The sequence below is a fragment of the Elephas maximus genome, chromosome 10 (assembly GCF_024166365.1).
Source record: "Elephas maximus indicus isolate mEleMax1 chromosome 10, mEleMax1 primary haplotype, whole genome shotgun sequence".
In the NCBI taxonomy this organism is placed as follows: domain Eukaryota; kingdom Metazoa; phylum Chordata; class Mammalia; order Proboscidea; family Elephantidae; genus Elephas; species Elephas maximus.
In genome coordinates, this window is record NC_064828.1 from 21,099,859 (window position 1) to 21,120,716 (window position 20,858).

General features: G+C 38.5%; 1 protein-coding gene across 1 annotated transcript in view; it reads left to right on the top strand.

The window, feature by feature from the left end:
- Positions 1-20,858, top strand: part of DPH6 (diphthamine biosynthesis 6) — a 191,995-nt gene that overhangs the window by 102,694 nt on the left and 68,443 nt on the right. The window contains exon 5 of the mRNA XM_049898980.1: positions 3,296-3,414. Coding sequence (XP_049754937.1) covers positions 3,296-3,414 — 119 coding nt within the window. The remainder of the gene's footprint in view (positions 1-3,295; positions 3,415-20,858) is intronic.

Consider the following 20,858-nt stretch of genomic DNA (forward strand, 5'->3'; position numbering starts at 1 on the left):
GCAAGTTCAAGTTGAAGCTGAAGAAAATTAAAACAAGTCCACAAGAGCCAAGGATACAAACCTGAGTTTATCCCACCTGAATTTCAAGACCATCTCAAGAATAGATTTGATGCATTGAACACTAATAACCAAGGACTAGAGGAGTTGTGGGATAACATCAAGGACATCATACATAAAGAAAGTAAAAGGTCATTAAAAAGTCAGAAAAGAAAGAACGAAATGGATGTCAGAAGAGACTTTGAAACTTGCTCTTGAACTTAGTGCAGTTAAAGCAAACAGAAGAAATGATGAAATAAAAGAGCTGAAAAGATTTCAAAGGGCAGCTCAAGAAGAAAAGTAAAGTATTATAATAACATGTGCAAAGACTTGGAGATAGAAAACCAAAAGGGAAGAACACACTCAGCATTTCTCAAGCTGAAAGAACTGAAGAAATAATTCAAGCCTCAAGTTTCTATATTGAAGGACTCTACGGGGAAAATACTGAAGGACACAGGAAGCATTGAAAGAAGATGGGAGGAATATACAGAGTCGCTGTACCAAAAAGAATCGGTCAGCATCAGCCATTTCAGGGGGTGGCATATGTATGATCAAGAACCAATGGTACTGAGGAAGAAGTCCAAGCTGCACTGAAGACATTGGCAAAAAAACGAGGCACCAGGAATTGACGGAATACCAATTGAGATGTTTCAACAAACAAGTGCAATGCTGCAAGTGCTCACTCACCGACACCAAGACATTTGGAAGACAGCTACCTGGTCAACTGACTGGAGGAGATCCATATTTGTGCCCATTCCAAAGAAAGGCGATCCAATGGAAAGTGGAAATTATCAACAACATCATTTATATCGCATGCAGTGAAATTTTGACGGGCATAATTCAAAATGGTTGCAGCAGTGCATCAACAAGTATCGGCCAGAAATTCAAGCTGGAAGAGGGTGTGGGATGAAGACTGTCATTGCTGATGTCAGATGGATTTTGGCTGAAAGCAGAGAATACCAGAAAGATGTTCACCTGTATTTTATTGACTGTGTAAACCATTAAACCGTGTGGGTCGTAACAAATTATAGGTATCATTGAGAATAATGAAAATTCCAGAACACTTTGTCGTGCTCATGAAGATCCTGTACATAGACCAAGAAGCAGTCATGTGAACAGAACAAAGGAATACTGCACGGTTTAAAGTCAGAAAAGGTGTGTGCCAGGTTGTATCCTTTCACCACACTTTTTCAATCTGTGTACTGAACAAAATTATCCGAGAAGCTGGACTATATGAAAAAGAAGCAGCATTAGGATTGGTGGAAGGCTCATTAACAACCTGTGATATACAGATGGCACAACCTTGGTTGCTGGGAGTGAAGAGAACTTGAAGCACTTACTGACACCCATGTACTGAGCAAATCTGCTGACAAAGACCTCTTTAAAGTATTAAAAAGCAAAGATATCACTTTGAAGACTAAGGTGCGCCTGACCCAAGCTATGGTGTTTTCAGTCACCTCATATGCATGTGAAAGCTGTACAATGAATAAGAACAAAGAAGAATTGATGACTTTGAATTATGGTGTTGGCGAAGAATGCTGTACTTCATCTTATGTACTTTGGACATGTTATAAGGAAGGACCAGTCCCTGGAGAAGGACATCATGCTTGTTAAAGCAGAGGGTCAGTGAAAAAGAGGAAGACCCTTAAGATGGATTGACACAGTGGCTCCAACAGTGGGCTCAAGCATAGCAATGATTGTGAGCATGGTGCAGGACTGGGCAGCATTTTGTCTTTTGTACATAGGATTTCTATGAGTTGTAACTGACTGGACTGCACCTAACAAAAACAATGTGTAAAAGACCAAACATGTGGTACATTTAGTAATTATTGGGATTCTGTAGGAGAGAGAGAGAGTGAGATCAATGTTGGCCTTAGTGGTCAGCCAGGCAATCTACTAGGGATGATGGCTTTTAGAGTCAAGTTCTTGGTTTGAAATCTGATCTTAGCCATTTCCTGTTTGACTAGGGCAAGTCACTTGAGTTTGACTGCCATTTATTGAATATCTATTTAATCCAGGCATTTTAGTACATTCTTTATCTATTTTAGTTTTATTTGATTAATTAGTAATAGTCTTCCCTGAGAAACTGACATTTGAGACAAGGCATGAAGCAAGTGAGAAAGGTAGGGAGCGTGCCTAGTACATTAGGCAAGAGTGAGTAGACCAGGGGTGGTAGATTGAAGTGAGAGAGAGAGGTCGATGAAGTCTGAAGTCTGAGAGGTAACCAGGGCAAGATTCATGAATATCCATGGCAAGGACTTTAACTTGGAGCGATGGGGAGCCACTGGAGGATTTCGAGCAGAGGGGATCCCATGGTCCCTTTTATGTTTTAAAAGCATCATGTTGGCTCTGTACTGAAAGTGGGTTTTAAAGCGTCAGGGATGGGAGCAGGAAAAGAAGTTAGGGGGGGTATCGACTCCAGAGATGATGGTGGCTCAGGTCAGAGTGTTAGCAGTGGTGTTGTTGAAGAGTGATAGGATTCTGTATTGTGCCAAATTGGATGTGGAATGTGGGGAAAGGAGGGTTAAAGGATGACTTCACTCTTCTTTTGATCTTCTCAAGAACTTTGGTAGGAAATATTTTTATTTTGGACCAAAAAACTAAAGACAAGGACTTATTTAACTTGCCAAAGCTTTACAGCTAGTGAGTAGCAGAAACAGATTTCAAACCCAGATTTGCCTTGACTCAAAAATCCATGTCCTTTCTATTGCGCCAGGAATATAAAGTATCTAGTAAAATCCCTGCAACATAATAGGTACTCAATAAATTGTACTTTTTGTTTTAATTTTGTTCTCTTTGCTCAGAGCCAAATTCTGAAAAATATTTCACTGTTAGTAGATAAGAATAGTTCAGATAACCATAAATATTATAAATTTAACCAATGTTATGTTTATCTTATTAGAATGAATTTGCCTATTTTACATTCGCTTCCCAATTTTGATACCCAACGACGTCCTAAAAATGAGAATAATCATTAGTATTTGGAAGCTCTTTTGCATAGATTTCTAAACTTAGAATCCTACTAAAAATGGTATTTTTAATCTGGAGATTTCATTTTTATCTGTTTATGCATAGCATGTGGAAATTAAATATGTTTATGCTGTATATATAAACTTCATTATGCAAAACATGTTTTTTAAAGTATTTTAAATGCTATGATCCTTGAGAGATGCAGTATGTTTAAAATAAAAGTAATTGATGTAGATTCAAGCATAGAAAATTAAGATATCATCTGTTTTTTTTTTTTTTTTTTTTGTAGGTGTAAAAGGCTTAACCTCCAGCCTCTAGCTTACCTTTGGCAGAGAAACCAGGAAGATTTGCTTCGAGAGATGATATCGTCTAACATTCAAGCAGTGATCATCAAAGTAGCAGCTTTTGGTACGTAGCCAGACTTTCAAGGGACTCTCTGTTAACCACACAGATAATCTCAGTTCACTAATAAGCAGTTACAACAAAAAAGGAAGGATGATTTAGGATATAAAAATGGAAAATCTATGTGGAGTTAAAAGCTGAAGAAACTGAGTAAGCGTCATGTATAAAGGGGAGTTTAAAATGGGTCTTTGACCATTTATAAAGGGTTAATAGTGAACCATTTATCTTTTTTTTTTTTTTTTTTAACATATAACTGACTCAAAAACTGATATTGTATTATGGTCCTTCATTTGAAGTTCTCTTACAGGATTTGGAATTCAGGCCTAGGAAACAGAAAATATAGACTAACTTTTTTTTTGGATGCTTTTTAAAATCTGTATTGGCAAAGCATAATATTTTCCTCAATTTTTTTTTAACCTATTTTGAATAGTACTTCAATAAAAAACTTGCTTTTGTTTACGGTATCAGAAAATCAGAAATAAAGAGAGCAAAGCGGGGAGGGTGAGAAGACCATGTTTGAGAAATTGTCATTTGGTCTGTTATCACAGACATAGCAGACAAATGGTAATCTGATTCAAATATGGATATTACGTATGGACAAATTTAATTTGTTTTGAATTTTTATGATTATATTCATTTTCAAGAAATCACAGAATTTGAGCCCAATACATTTATTTCATGAACCTGTTACAGAAAATGCCCTGGGTCCTCAGGTTTCTCAAAATCTAAATCGTGTAACTAATTTGAGAGTGTTTATCTCCCTGATCTCTGACAAAATGAGGTCTCAAGCTGTGGAAGACTTTATAGGTAAGTTCACACTTTAAGCAGTATTAAAAGAAAGGCAAACAGTGTAGATCCCATAATATTTCTCCTCTTTTCTAGACCAGCTGAAGTTGAGGTATGGCCTTTAGTAGAAACCCGTATTTAGAGGATCAGCAGTTGTTCTCCTTAGCTGTTAGAAAGATTGAAGTGTAATTGTGTTCTCATTTTTGAGGAAAGGTTACTTAGTAACTCATGATTAAAGCTCTCACAACATATTACTTGTCATATGAATTTCTATGTGAATCTGTATGCTTTCCCTATGTGTCTGTCACTCTCAATCTCTCTTTTGGATTTTCTAAGATTGCATAGTACTGTAATGAATGTATGTGACACCTTAATGGAAGCAACATATGGTATCCGTTTTACTGTCAGAAAATGAGATGGTATAGGACCTGAGAGGCAATTTACCTTTTTGGAAAGACAGAGCCATAGAATTTAACTTTACTGTTACCTTTATGGAGCTCTGGTGGTGCAGTGGTTAAGAGATTGGCTGCTAACCAAAAGGTCGGCAGTTTGAATCCACCAGCCTCTCCTTGGAAACCCTACGGGGCAGTTCTGCTCTGTCCTGTAGTGTCACTATGAGTCAGAATCAACTCAACGGCAGTGGGTTTGGTTTTGGTTTTTGGCCATCTTTATAATTATGTGTAACCGATATTGCACGCCCCTTTATTTGTGTGTGCCTCTGTGGGGGTTAGAGATTTTCTTCACATCATTTCTTCTGCTGTACAAGAAGAAGTGTATGTGCCAAGAGTTGTGACATCTGTACAACAGACAGCTGGAAGAACAATTACACTGAGAATCACAGGGAGATGTGATTTTGCTTCAAAAAATAGAAATAGTAGTGGTTTAACTATAATGGGAGTTTTTCCTGCCGTGATCTCAGTGGTGTGGAAAAGCATCATTTGGTCACAGTGCAAACCATTCCTCAAGCTACTGCAGCAAAATGTTCCCAGTCTGTTCATCCTGAAAGCAGTACCTCCACTTCTAGATCTCCTCTCGGAACCAGGTCAACTCACGCCAAGGCTCTCACAGGCATTCATTCCATAAAAGTGGCTGACTCAAGTGAATATGTTTATACTGCGGTCTTTTAGTTCCTCTGATTTTACTAATGATTAGAAGACTTTAAAAGGTTTTCCATGTTCTTAGAACACTATGGGTATATCATGTTTTACAAGAGACTTTTTTCAAGCTGTACCATCCATTGTAACTATATGTAGAAATTATTTTAATGTTATTTTTTATTTAAGCAATTAAGTAAAACTTTTTAAACTAAAAGAAAAACTTAAAAAAGATTAGCCATATTAAACTTTTTGTACAGTATAAATCTTAATGAAAGATACCATTGCCGATGTCAGATGGCTCTCAGCTGAAAGCAGAAAATACCAGAAAGATGTTTACCTGTGTTTTATTGATTATGCAAAAGCATTCAACTGTGTGGATCATACCAAATGATGGATAACATTGCGAAGACTGGGAATTCCAGGACACTTAATTATGCTCGTGAGGAACCTGTGCATAGACCAAGGGATAGTCATTCGAACAGAACAAGGGGATATTTTGTGGTTTAAAATCAGGAAAGGTGTGCATCTGAATTCTATCCTTTCGTCATACTTATTCAATTTGTATGCTGAGTATATAATCCAAGAAGCTGGACTATATGAAGAAGAAGGTGGCATCAGGACTGGAGGAAGACTCATTAACAACCTGTGATATGCAGATAACACAACCTTGCTTGCTGAAAGCAAAGAGAATTTGAAGCACTTATTCATGAAGATCAAAGATTACAGCCTTCGGTAAGGATTACACCTCCACATAAAGAGAACAAAAATCCTCACAACTGGACCAATAAGCATGATAAACAGAGAAAATATTGACATTATCAAGGGTTTCATTTTACTTGGATCTACAGTAAACAACCATGGGAGCAGCAGTCAAGAAATCAAAGGATGAATTGGGCAAATCTGCTGCCTGAGACCTCTTTAAAGAGTTAAAAAGCCAAGATGTCACTTTGAGGACTAAGGTGCCACCTCACCCAAGCCATGGTATTTTCAGTGGCCTCATATGCATGCAAAAGCTGGAGAGTGCATAAGGAAGATCAAAGAAGAATTGATATGTTTGAGTTGTGGCGTTGGTGAAGAATAGTGAATATACTGTGGAGTGCCAGAAGAACGAACAAATCTGTCTTGGAAGTAGTACAGCCAGAATTCCCCTTATAAGGGAGGATGGCGAGACTTTGTCTTACATACTTTGGATATGTTAATAGGAGCAACCAATCCCAGGAGAAGAATACCATGCTAGGGAAGTAGAGGGTGAGTGAAAAAGAGGAAGACCCTCAACAAGATGGATTGACAGAGTTGCTGCAACAATGGTCTCAAACATAGCAAGGATTGGGAGGATGGTGCAGGATCAGGCAGTGTTTCATTCTGCTGTACATAGGGTTTCTATGAATTGGCATCTAACAACAACACAGCAACATAAAACTGAGCTAATTTGTCCTTGGTATCTCAATGACAAAAGTGTACATGTGATTTTAACAATTATAGTGAATGATTTCTATTGATTACGTATAGGTGCACAAAGATGAAAGTAATTTTCGAGAACAGTGTTAAATAAAAGTTTATTGAGTGGCACATTACTTATACATGAGGCAGTGCAGGTCTCCAACCCCCCCCCACCACCCCCTTTTTAAATTTTTCAAAAAATGATTTAAGTAAAAAAGAGGACAGTAGGACCTTTCCTTGAGGGGAAGGGGTTCTTTAAGTTTTGTGGCCGATTAGACCACAGAATGATCTTAGAATAGGAAAGGTTTAGTTCTACACGGTTGCATAAAAATATATTTCTGATAATTATATTACATAACATTGGTGTTTTACAGGCGTCAATGAACTCATGAAATCTTTACATTAATGACTTAATGTTTAAAGGAATTTCTACTGGATTTTAGTCTTATTTAAAGAGTTATTTGCTCATTGTATTTTAAGAAGCGTTAAATCTTTTAGAGAGGTTTGTTTTTAATTGTGTTCATGTTGCATTGTTATATAACATTCAGTCTTCATAGATAAGGGAAAGATTCCATTTGTTTTCTGTCCTCCCTCCTCCCCAGCCACTGCCTTCCCGGAGATACACACCAAAGGTACACTGATCATCTTTCTGGATTACTTTTTTTTATTTATATATGTACAATTAGAAATACCATGATTGTTTTGTGGATTTTTAATTATTACATGAATGGTGTCTTACACTGTGTATTGATCTACAACTTGCTTTTTTTCACTCAACAATACATCTTGAAGATTTTTTTTGCCTTGTCAATAGATATATAGACTTGCCCCATGTTTTGTTTTCTTTTTAAGTAACTTTTTATCAAAATATAAAAAGGTACACAAATAGTAAGCATACAACTTGACAAATTTCACTCAATCTAAATAGAAGGAAGAACTCACATAATCTTCTTACAAATACATTGACAGACGTCCTGTCAAAAACAAACAAAACAAAATACTAATGGTATTTATTAGGAGGTGACAGTTCTTATCTTTGGACTGCTTTTAGTAGGATGTATCTGGTTGCTACTATTGCTTTTAGCAAACAAGCCTGGAATCTTTGGATTTGGGAACATGGTTCCCTGGAACAGGTCGCATAAGATATGTGGCTATCTGAATATGAAATGGAGATGGCTCATCACTGAGATAGCTATCTTCTGTGTAACTAATGAGAACTGCATGCATTGTTGAGGGACCTCACATGATAACCTGGATTAGACAGAGCGTGTTCAGCATGGCAAAGAAGGCCCTGGAGAGCTGCCCTGATGATCCTGGGCATCTCTCTTCTTCCCTTGTTTCTGTTGATTGTTTCAATCTTTTGAAATTATTAGTAAAGCTCGATAGTAAGTAAAGTCTCTGATTGTATGAGTCTGAATGGACAAGCCAATCTTTGTTATTGCAGATTGGCTTAGTCAAAAGGATTGTCTTTCCAACCCACAGATATAAGATATAATGCATTTTGACACAAGAAAAAGAAGGGGATGGAAAAACACGATGAGATCTTGACTACTGTTAGCACCTGGAAAAAGCAAGACCCTTAAAAAAAAAATGAAAAAGATGGTAACCCACCACCCAGTGCCATCGAGTTGATTCTGACTCATAAAAAAGATGGTAGTGGGAGAAAAAACAGTGAGACCAGTTTTATGCGTCACAGGAAAATCTGCTTCTTGAAAGATATATTTGCTTTCAAAGTAACAAAATTAAGACTATTGGCCATTAGGAAAACCAGACAGATAGTTGAAGACCAAGGTCTGGTGACTACTGATTGCTAAGAATATTCTGTGTAAGAGTTAGGGAACTTTATAGGAAAATACCAGAAGAAGCTTGAGGTGTAATTATTGATACAGATTCTTAGAATTGACGTCAGGGAGCCACATCTCTATTTTCTATTCTAGACATGGTTGAATGAAAGGATTACTTACACTGAGCAAATACTTCTAGATGATACGATAGTTCCTTTTGGATGTTTCTGAATGGTATGACAACTAGCCTCCAATAGTAGGTTAAGGCTGGAATTTGGCAATCTTACACTGAGGAGGTAACTGCCTCACCTCCTTCCCAAACCACAAATGGAATACTTCTCCCAAAGCAAGAACAGGAATGGTACAAGTACAAGCAACCGTAGGCTAGCTTTATGATGACCAGAAGGAGACACATAATTTAATGCCATTGGCACAAATGATGATGTGATGAGGGTAGGTCACCAAATGTAACCTTACTCTTGGGATGTCAAGAGAATATTCAGGGGCAGTAACAGATCTGTTGGCTTACCATGCATAGTGCTGCATAACAGAATAAAGTTCTAAGCCACCCAAAAGAAAGGGGTCCCAAAGGTGAGAAATGAAAAGACAGGAAGATGACAGATAACTGGCTGGACTGAGTAGAGTTTTTAGATGACTTTTGAAAAATAGAGTGAAAAAATAGGAAATTGATGGAATTTCCACTAAGGAATGTAGAAACCATTATTAAGCTTTAAAGAATGGGAGAGGCATCCTGGCACCACCTTTTAAGTTGCCATAGTAAATTCACTATTTATTCTATTCCAGAGGAATTCAAATCCAATTTTGAGGATCATGATCTGAAATGGAAAATTCTTTAAGAGGGGACTGAATTTATTCCCTCCGTGCAGCCATAGAATCTGGAAAATACAGACTGAGTAGTCAGATCTACTTGCCTAGCCCCCAGCAGGGACTCTTAAGCCATATACAACAATGGGGATAGAATACAGAACTTCTTAGGATTGGCAGGTACTATGTTCAATGAATACCAATCCCTATGGGAGATAGTTGAAACTTGTGGCATATGGAGAGTATGTGGTGGAGAAAACCAAAGTAGAATAGGACTCAGGGTGCATGTGTGTTTGTATTTGTGTGTGTATGTGTGTGTGTGGCTGTCGAGTCAGTTCTGACTCATGAAGAACCCATGTGTGCAGAGTAGAACTCTGTCTTCCAAGGTGCCTCTGGGTGGGTTGATTATTCTGTAGTTATTTGACCTCTACCTGAATGTATAATTGTACATATAATGTATAATTGACATGGATATTGTGTGTGAATAAAGTATGTTCTTCTTACTCTTTTCACCAAGAATACGTACTGAGTCTGGCCCTACATCTAGTTTTGGCCATGTTAATTGGGAACCTTTGAATTTCCCAAGCCCTCTTTACTAGTAAACATTAAGCAATAGAGAATTCCAAGTGGTCGATAGGTCACTGTCCAGTTTTAACAGTCCTGCCTGGCTAGTACATAAGTTCCTGGGGTTTAACAATCCGCTGTCAAGGATTATACAAGGAGGTTCGTCTGATTGCTGTAACTGTACCTGATATGAAAAGACTGCACAGAAACTGCAAAAGGACAGGGGAAACTAGATGCCATTATAGCCCTGGCTACTGCCTTCTTCTCAAATTCAATTTTGGAGCCCAGCGAGGTACACTTTGTATTCTCATGGGATGGAATACAACATACATGCACCATATGCCAACTGAGATATTTAAATTTATCATCGTAATCCAGTGAAGTGAGACTTGAGCTTGAAAACATTAAGATCAAGGTAGTGCATTATATTAATGAACTCATGAGAATTGCCTCTTCAGAGGAAGAAACTCAGAAAGAGTTAAGGACTGTAGTTACTCATACAAAAGATAGAGACTGGCTGAAGAATTCAACCAAAATTCAAGGGCTAGCCCAGTCTTAGGAATTCCTGAGAATTATATGGGCTGGAACAACCTGGGACAGTCCTTAAACTGTGAAGATTGAGTTCATAGCACTCACGTACTCCAACAGTAAGCAAGAAGCTGAGAGACAAACAGGGCTTTTGGGATTTAAGCAAAGCCATATTCCTCTTGCAGGAATCCTGTTGGCCCTTATTCATAAAGTCTCCATAAAGAAATCTCAATTTGAGCGGAAACCTGAAGCAAGTATTAAAAGAGGGTTTTGGTAAAGGCAGTTCCCTAAGAGAAGGGAAACAAGTGAGAGTGCTACTGTTACCCTGGCTAACTGCCTGAAGGTAATTTCCACAGAGAGAGAGAGAGAACTGAGAGTCCAGGTAATTTCATTAAATTATAGGGGACAGAGATCAAAGTTCAGGGGGGCTGTCATGGATTGAATTGTATCCTCAAAAAATATCAACTTGATTAGGCCATAATTTCCAGTATTGTGTGATTGTCCACCATTTTGTCATGTGATGTGATTTTCCTATGTGTAAATCCTATCTCTATGATGTTACTGAGGCAGGATTCGAGGCAGTTATATTAATAAGGCAGCACTCAACCTACAGGGCTAGGTTGTGTCTTGAGCCAGTCTCTTTCTGAGATACAAAAGAGAAAAGCCAGCAGAGAGGAGAGGTACCTCATACCACCAAAAAAGAAGCACCAGGAGCAGAGAGCATCCTTTGGACCCAGGGTCCTTATGTTGAGAAGCTCCCAGACCAAGGGAAGATTGATGACAAGAACATTCCTCCAGAGCTGACAGAGAGAGAAAGCCTTCCCCTGGAGCTGGCACTCTGAATTTGGACTTCTAGCCTTCTAAACTGTGAGAGAATAAATTTCTGTTTGATAAAGCCATCCACTTGTACTTCTGTAAGAGCACCCCTACATATCTAAGAGGCCAAGGGCCTAGAGTTTGTGGGGCAGAATACCACAGAGAAAGTAGTTGCATGGAGGTCTCTGGAGACCTGCAGAAAGATTCCCTCCAATCTTTGGCTGAGTACTAATGTGCACATGCGTGAGAGGAAACTACCTCAGGTTGGGTAAAGAGCCATCACAAAGAAGTAGACCGAACAATTTCCAAAGTTTATGCAGGACTTGAGATAGTTTGTGTTTCCACCAATGAAAACATCTCAAAATACATAAGGTAATGGGTAAAATTCTTAAAAACGTATCACCTTAATAGTAATGAGTCCTATACTAAAGGCTGCTCTGAACCTGATCTAATGAATCTTAAAAGCAAGCCTTAGAAGAATCAAACTGTTTCCAAATTACCCATCCCAAAGCAAAATCCAAAACCATAAATCCAATACACAGTAAAAAAAAATCCACAATGTCCTACATCCAAATTACTAGGCACACGAAGAAGTAAGAACATGAGGAGAAAATTAATCAATTGAAATAGACCCAGATTTAAAATTAGGAGGTAAGGAAGTTAAAACATCTCTCATAAATATGCTTAGTTGCTTAAAGAAAAGTAGCAGAAAATATGATTATGATAAAAAGAGAAATGAAAGATATAAAAAAGACCCAAATGCAACTCTAAAAATGAAATATCCAAAATGAACAATACACGGCGATTAGGCACTGCAGGAGAGCAGGCAAGTGAACTTGAAGACTTAGAAGCTATCAAAAATGAGCCATGGTCGGAGGGGGGAGACTGAAAATACTTAACACAACATCAGTGAGCTATGGGACAATATCAAGTAGCCTAACCTAGGTGTAATTAGAGTCCCAGGAACGAGATGGGGGAGAATATTCGAAAAAAATCATGGTGAAAATTTTCCCCAGTTTAATGACAAGTAAATCTATAGATCCAAGATTTCAGTGAACCTCAAGAAGAAGAACATGAAGAAAACTATAAAGCCCATTATAATCAAATTGCTGAAAACCGGTGGTAAAGAAAAAATCTTAACAGCAGCCAGCCAAAACGGATTCACCTTGTAGAGGCACAAGATAAGAATAACTACAGATTTTTCTTCAGAAACTATGCAAACCAGAAGACAGTGAAGTGACATCTTTAAAGTACTGAAAGACAATAAATGTCAACCAAGAATTCTATACCCAGTAAGAATAATTTTCAGAAATGAAGGTCAAATAAAGATACTTTCAGATGTACAAAAGTTGAGCAAATTCATCATCTGCAGCCCTGTACTATAAGTAATATTGAAGGAAGATGTTCAGTCAGAGGAAAATATGTTTGATGGATTTTTGGATCTATACAAAGGGATAAAGAACAATGTAAATGGTAAATGATAAAGGTAAAATATGTTTTTCTCAATTTTTGAATCTCTGTAAGATATAAATCAGATTATTTAAAGCAAAAACAGTAGTGTATTACAGGGTTTAAAACACATGGAAAGTAATATATATAATTATAATAGAGGAAATGACCAAAGGGGAAATGAAAATATAATATTAAGATTCTTACATTATACGTGATGTATTACAATATTATTTAAAGGCAGACTGTGATAACTTAAGTATAACGTAAACGATAAAACAAACACTAAAAAGTGAGTCATTTTGTCAGTTTGTTGTACCGTGATCATAATGTGTAGCTATGATGCTGGAAGCTGTGCAACCGGTAATTTTAATACTGGCAAGGGTCACCCATGGTGGACAGGTTTCAGCAGAGCTTCCAGATTAAGAGAAGCTAGGAGGAAAGGCCTGTTGATCTGCTTCTGAAAATTAGACAGTAAAAACCCTGTGGATCAAAGCATACTGTCCAAGACTTTGACTCAGTTACTTTGGACATGTCATCAAGAGTGACCAATCACTTGGGGAGGAACATCATGTTTGGTAAAGTGGAGGGCCTGTGAAGGTGAGGAAAACCCTCAATGAGATGGACTAAAACATTGGCCACAACAATGGACTCAAACCTACCAATGATCATGAAAATGGTGCAGGACTGGGTAACATTTCATTCTGTTACACATAGGCTCACCATGAGTCAGAGCCACTTTGCAAGCAGCTAACAACAAGAACAGAAAGTAAAACATGGGAATATAATTAATAAGCCAGTGTTGCTGTTGTTGTTGTTAGGTGCCGTTGAGTCAGTTCCGACTCATAGCGACCGTATGCGCAACAGAAGGAAGCACTGCTTGGTCCTGCGCCATCCTTACAACCGTTGTTATGCTTGAGCCCATTGTTGCAGCCACTATGTCAATCTACCTTATTATTGAGGGTCTTCCTCTTTTCCCCTGACCCTGTACTTTACCAAGTATGATGTCTTTCTCCAGGGACTGATCCCACCTGACAACATGTCCAAGGTACTTAAGATGCAGTCTCGCCCTCCTTGCTTCTAAGGAGCATTCTGGCAGTACTCCTTCCAAGACAGATTTGTTCGTTCTGTTGGCAGTCCATGGTATAGTCAATATTCTTCGCCGCACACCACAATTCAGAGGTGCCAATTCTTCGGTCTTCCTTATTCATTGTCCAGCTTACACACACATATGATGCCATTGAAGATACCGTGGCTTGGGTATTCTTCAAGTTGACATCTTTCCTTTTTAACACTTTAAAGAAGTCCTTAGTGGAGAGTAAGTCAGATATTAAAAAAGAATAAAAAAGGAACACAGAACAGATGGGGCAAATAGAAAACAAAATGCAAGGTGGTATATTTAAATACATCAATTTCAGTAATGTTAAATATATATGGCTAACAATTTCAATAATTACGTTAAATGTGGCTAAACACCGCCAATTGAAGAAATTTTCAGATTGGATTAAAAAAAAAAAAAAAAGACCCAATTGTACCATTGTCTACAAGAATCCCACTTTAATTATAAAGATATAAATAGTTTGAAGGTGAAAGAGATTGAAAAATATATTCCATGACAACACTAATTAAAAGAAAGGTGAAATGGTTACTGTATTTTTACACAAGTAATGCACACCTTCTACATTTGTTTGCCAACTGTCCCTCTCCCCTGTGAGTTATTTTTATGAGCATACTATGCTAATTTTTTACAGCAACATGTGAAAAAAAAATTGGCATAGCAGTGCTTATGAAAATACCTCGTGAGGGGCAGGGCATGTTTGACAGAAGAACATAGAAGGTGCACGCTATTTGAGCACAAATACAGTATATTAACATCAGATAAAGCATATTTATTCTTTAACATTCCTACTAAGGAATATTACCAGGGATAAAGAGGAACATCTCAAAATGGTAAAGGGATCAAATTATGAAGAGCATATAACAATATAAAGGTTTATGCACCAGTAACAGAGCTTCAAAATATGTAATGCAAAACTGATACAAGGAGAAATAGACAAAGCAGCAGTTATACTTGGAACTTTGAACTTTCAATATTTCTTTGTCAATGATGACTAAACCAAGTAGACAGAAGATTATTAAGGATATAGGAAGTTTGAACATTACTACCAACCCACTTGTCCTACTTGCCATTTGTAAAACACTCCACTTATCAACAACAAAATACACGTTCTTTTCAGGTGTACATGAACTGTTCACCCAAGTAGACCATATTCTGGACCATAAAACAAATCACATTATATATAATCATATTGAAATGATACAAAGTATTTTCTTTGGCCACAGGAGAATTAAAGTAAAAATCAGTAACAGAAACCTGGAAAGTCCCCCACATTTTACGGAGTTAATTGATACACTTCAAAATATGTTGGTCTAAGAAGAAATTACAACGGAATTAGAAACTATTTGAATTGGATGAAAATAAAACTGCAACACATCAAAACTATTGGGATACACGTTTTATGATTACATTTATGATACTTTTAAAAGAGGAAAGTACAGTGAGAGAAGGTAGGTTAGTGGTTGCCAGAAGCTGGGGATTAGGAAAAGATTGAAAAGCAGGAATGAGATAGACTGCAAGTTCTGTCATCAATTTTTGGGGTGTTGTTGTTGTTGTTGTTAGGTGCTGTCGAGTCGGTTCTGACTCGTAGCGACCCTATACACAACAGAACGAAACACTGCCTAGTCCTGCGCCATCCTTAAAATCGTTATGCTTGAGCTCATTGTTGCAGCCACTGTGTCAATCCACCTCGTTCAGGGTCTTCCTCTTTTCCACTGACCCTGTATCATTTCAATATGATTATATATAATGTGATTTGTTTTATGGTCCAGAATATGGTCTACTTGGGTGAACAGTTCATGTACACCTGAAAAGCATGATGTCCTTCTCCAGGGATTGATCCCACCTGACAACATGTTCAGAGTATGTAAGACGCAGTCTCGCCATCCTTGCTTCTAAGGAGCATTCTGGTTGTACTTCTTCCAAGACAGATTTGTTCATTCTTCTGGCAGTCCATGGTGTATTCAATATTCTTCACCAACACCACAATTCAAAGGCGTCAACTCTTCTTCGGTCTTCCTTATTCATTGTCCAGCTTTCACATGCATATGATACGATTAAAAATACCATGGCTTGGGTCAGGCGCACCTTAGTCTTCAGGGTGACATCTTTGTTCTTCAACACTTTGAAGAGGTCCTTTGCAGCAGATTTGCCCAATGCAATGCGTCTTTTGATTTCTTGACTGCTGCTTCCATGGCTGTTGATTTTGGATCCAGGTAAAATGAAATCCTTGACAACTTCAATCTTTTCTCCGTTTATCATGATGTTGCTCATTGCTCCAGTTGTGAGGATTTTTGTTTTCTTTATGTTGAGGTGTAATCCATACCGAAGGCTGTGGTCTTTGATCTTCATTAGTAAGTGCTTCAAGTCCTCTTCACTTTCAGCAAGCAAGGTTGTGTCATCTGCATAACGCAGTTCATTAATGAGTCTTCCTCCAATCTTGATGCCCCGTTCTTCTTCATATAGTCCAGGTTCTCGGATTATTTGTTCAGCATACAGATTAAATAGGTATGGTACAAGAATACAACCCTGACGCACACCTTTCCTGACTTTAAACCAATCAGTATCCCCTTGTTCTGTCCGAACAACTGCCTCTTGATCTATGTAAAGTTTCCTCGTGAGCACAATCAAGTGTTCGGGAATTCCCATTCTTTGCAGTGTTATCCAGAGTTTATGATCCACACAGTCGAATGCCTTTGCATAATCAATAAAACACAGGTAAACACCCTTCTGGTATTCTCTGCTTTCAGCCAGGATCCATCTGACATCAGCAGTGATATCCCTGGTTCCACGTCCTCTTCTGAAACCGGCCTGAATTTCTGGCAGTTCTCTGTTGATACATTGCTGCAGCCATTTTTAACGATCTTCAGTAGAATTTTCCTTGCGTGTGATATTAATGATATTGTTCTATGATTTCCACGTTTGGTTGGATCACCTTTCTTGGGAATAGGCATAAATATGGATCTCTTCCAGTCAGTTGGCCAGGAAGCTGTCTTCCATATTTCTTGGCATAGACGAGTGAGCACCTCCAGCGCTGCATCTGTTTGTTGAAACATCTCAGTTGTTATTCCATCAATTCCTGGAGCCTTGTTTTTCGCCAATGCCTTCAGAGCAGCTTGGACTTCTTCCTTCCGTACCATCGGTTCCCGATCATATGCCGCCTCTTGAAATGGTTGAATATCGACTAATTCATTTTGGTATAATGACTGTGTGTATTCCTTCCATCTTCTTTTGATGCTTCCTGCATCATTTATTATTTTTCCCATAGAATCCTTCACTATTGCACCCCGAGGCTTGAATTTTTTCTTCAGTTCTTTCAGCTTGAGAAACGCCGAGTGAGTTCTTCCCTTTTAGTTTTCCATCTCCAGCTCTTTGCACATGTCATCATAATACTTTATTTTGTCTTCTTGAGAGGCCCTTTGAAATCTTCTGTTCAGTTCTTTTACTTCATCAATTCCTCCTTTTGCTTTAGCTGCTCGATGCTCAAGAGCAAGTTTCAGAGTCTCCTCTGATATCCAGCTTGGTCTTTTCTTTCTTTCCTGTCTTTTCAGTGACCTCTTGCTTTCTTCATGGATGATGTCCTTGATGTCATTCCACAACTTGTCTGATCCTCGGTCACTAGTGTTCAATGCGTCAAATCTATTCTTGAGATCGTCTCTAAATTCAGGTGGGATATACTCAAGGTCATATTTTGGCTCTCGTGGACTTGCTCTGATTTTCTTCAGTTTCAGCTTGAACTTGCATATGAGCAATTGATGGTCTGTTCCACAGTCAGCCCCTGGTCTTGTTCTGACTGATGATATTGAGCTTTTCCATCATCTCTTTCCACAGATATAGTTAATTTGATTTCTGTGCATTCCATCTGGCGAGGTCCCTGTGTATAGTCGCCATTTATGTTGGTGAAAGAAGGTATTTGCAATGAAGAAGTCGTTGGTGTTGCAAAATTCTATCATTCGATCTCCGGCATTGTTTCTGTCACCAAGGCCATATTTTCCAACTACTGATCCTTCTTCTTTGTTTCCAACTTTCGCATTCCAATCGCCAGTAATTATCAATGCGTCTTGGTTGCATGTTTGATCAATTTCAAACTGCAGCAGCTGATAAAAATCTTCTATTTCTTCATCTTTGGCCCTAGCAGTTGGTGTGTAAATTTGAATAATAGTTGCATTAACTGGTCTTCCCTGTAGGAGTATGGATATTATGCTGTCACTGACAGCATTGTACTTCAGGATAGATCTTGAAACGTTCTTTTTAACGATGAATTCAACACCATTCCTCTTCAAGTTGTCATTCCCAGCATAGTAGACTATATGCTTGTCTGCTCCAAAATGGCCGATACCAGTCCATTTCAGCTCACTAATGCCTAGGATATTGATGTTTATGCGTTCCATTTCATTTTTGATGATTTCTAATTTTCCTAGATTCATACTTCGTACATTCCAGGTTCCAGTTATTAATGGATGTTTGCAGCTGTTTCTTCTCATTTTGAGTCGTGCCACATCAGCAAATGAAGGCCCCAAAAGCTTTTTACTCCATCCACTTCATTAATGTCAACTCTACTCTGAGGAGGCAGCTCTTCCCCAGTCATCTTTTGAGTGCCTTCCAACCTGGGGGACTCATCTTCCAGCACTATATCAGACAATGTTCTGCTGCTATTCATAAGGATTTCACTGGCTAATGCTTTTCAGAAGTAGACTGCCGGGTCCTTCCTAGTCTGTCTGAGTCTGGAAGCTCAGCTGAAACCTGTCCTCCATGGGCGACCCTGCTGGTATCTGAATACTGGTGGCATAGCTTCCAGCATCACAGCAACACACAAGCCCCCACAGTACGACAAACTGACAGACACATGGGGGTTTTGGAGTGGTAGAAATGTGTTTATATGTTATAGTTGTGGTTACATGCCTATGCAGATTTATCAAAAATTAACACATTTTACATTTAAAATTGAATTTTATTCTAAAGCAATTGATAAGATTCCCCCAAGGGTAAGCACTGGCACATAGCTGGCAAGTGGATTATATTAGGCTTATTCCAGTAGCTCCAGAAGACTACAAATGGGTGTTAACTGAGATTTATGTCTATCCTTCTCTAAGCCTTATTTCGCTGTTAAAAAAGCAACATTGGAAAGTATAATTAATGATTTGAACAGCCAATTCTGTATCATTTTGTCCAAGCTTGGTATTTTCTGATCAGTGTACATTGCCCAAAAAATGGACCAGAAATATATTTCATGGACATGCTACATTTTTTTATTACTCTCAGAGCGTGCTGCCATCAAAAATTAGAATGAGCAATTAAAGAACTAGTTTATTAAAACACCGGGTTAAGAAAAGTTTTAGATCAGGTAAGTAATGCTGGAACTCTACTGGAGAGGTTTCTAGGATGGGGAAGTAGGAATGAGGTGATGGGAGAGGATACGAGTACACAATCTCCCTTTTCACAAAATTTGTCTTTTGTTTTGCCTGACCAAGTAGTCCCAGGCTTGAGTTTAAATTTATATGTACAAAGGAAAGAGATATCGGTACACAAGATGCAGTGTCAGTGCCATTAAATTTGACAGTGTGTGTTATTTAAGGCTCTTAGGGTTCATTGTAATTTCACCCCATGTAGGCAAATTAGGGTCTGTTAGTTATCTAGGACTGCTGTAATGGAAATACCACAAGTGGGTGGGTTCAACAAACAGAAGTTTATTCTCTCACAGTCTGGTAGGCTGGAAGTCTGAACTGAGGATGCCAACTCCAGGGGAAAACTTTCTTTCTCTGTTCGCTCTGGGGGAAGGTCCTTGTCATCAATCTTCTCTTGGCTGAAGAGCTTCTTAGAGCAGGGATCCCTGGTCCAAAGGATGTTCTGTGCTCCTGGTGCATCTTTCTTGGTGGTATGAGGTCCCCATGTCTCTCTGCTCGTTTCTCTCTTTTATATTTCAAAAGAGACTGGTTTAAGACACAGTCTAATCTTGTAGATTGAGTCCTACCCCATTAACATAACTACCACTAATCCCTTCTCATTAACATCACAGAGAGGATTTACGATACATAGGAAAATCACACCAGATGACAAAATGGTGGACAGTCACACAATACTGGGAATCATGGCCTCACCAAATTGATACACATATTTTTGGGGGACACAATTAAACTCAAATCCTGGTGGCGTAGTGGCTAAATGCTGTGGTGGTTGACCAAAGGGTTGGCAGTTTAAAACTGCCAGGCGCTCCTTGGAAACTCTACGGGGCAGTTCTGCTTTGTCCTGTAGGGTCACTATGAGTCAGAATCAACTCGATAGCAATGGGTACGGGTAATTCAGCTCATGACAGGGCCTATCTGTAAATGTAGCCCCATTACCAAATAGCCTGTCAAATCCTGCAACATCTGCCTGGGTGTGGGTCCAAGCTGAAGTGGTAATAAAGCTGCTGATTTTACTGGCCTTTTAGGTTTTCCACAGTCCAGAAAGCTCAACCATAGGGGAAGAGTATGATTCAAAACAAGTAATTAATAGAAATAAGAGGATCATAGGAGAAGGAAAGGCACTTCTAAGTGGATTACAATTCTGTAGAGAAGTCCAGTCATGTGACTTCCATACTAGAGCCTCAGAGCTAGAGAATAATACTTCGGTATCTCAGATCCAGTGCAAAATACTTCTGATGTTACAAGAAAAATCTGGACCTGTTTTCTCCAGAAAAGGAAAACAGCACTACTTGAAGATTCCATGTAGATAATTTGGAGTGATGAATGACAGAGTACCACTTGATGCCTCAATGTAGGGGTAGTTCACTACAGGTATCACTCAGTTCTTGGTTTATAGGTTATATCTACCATTCTGCTTATTTTTAGATGACTATGAATTATATAGAATAGAGGACTCTGAACTGCAGATCTTTTGCAGTCTTTGTGGGCATAAATTAAAACAATATGTTGCTAAGACATAACGGAAAGTGTTATTTTTACTGCTTGCTATTATAGCTTGATCTATGCGTAGTGTATGCAGAATGTGTGAAGGTGAATAGAATTCATTGAAGGAAACTGGAAGTAGAACTAGACCACCTTT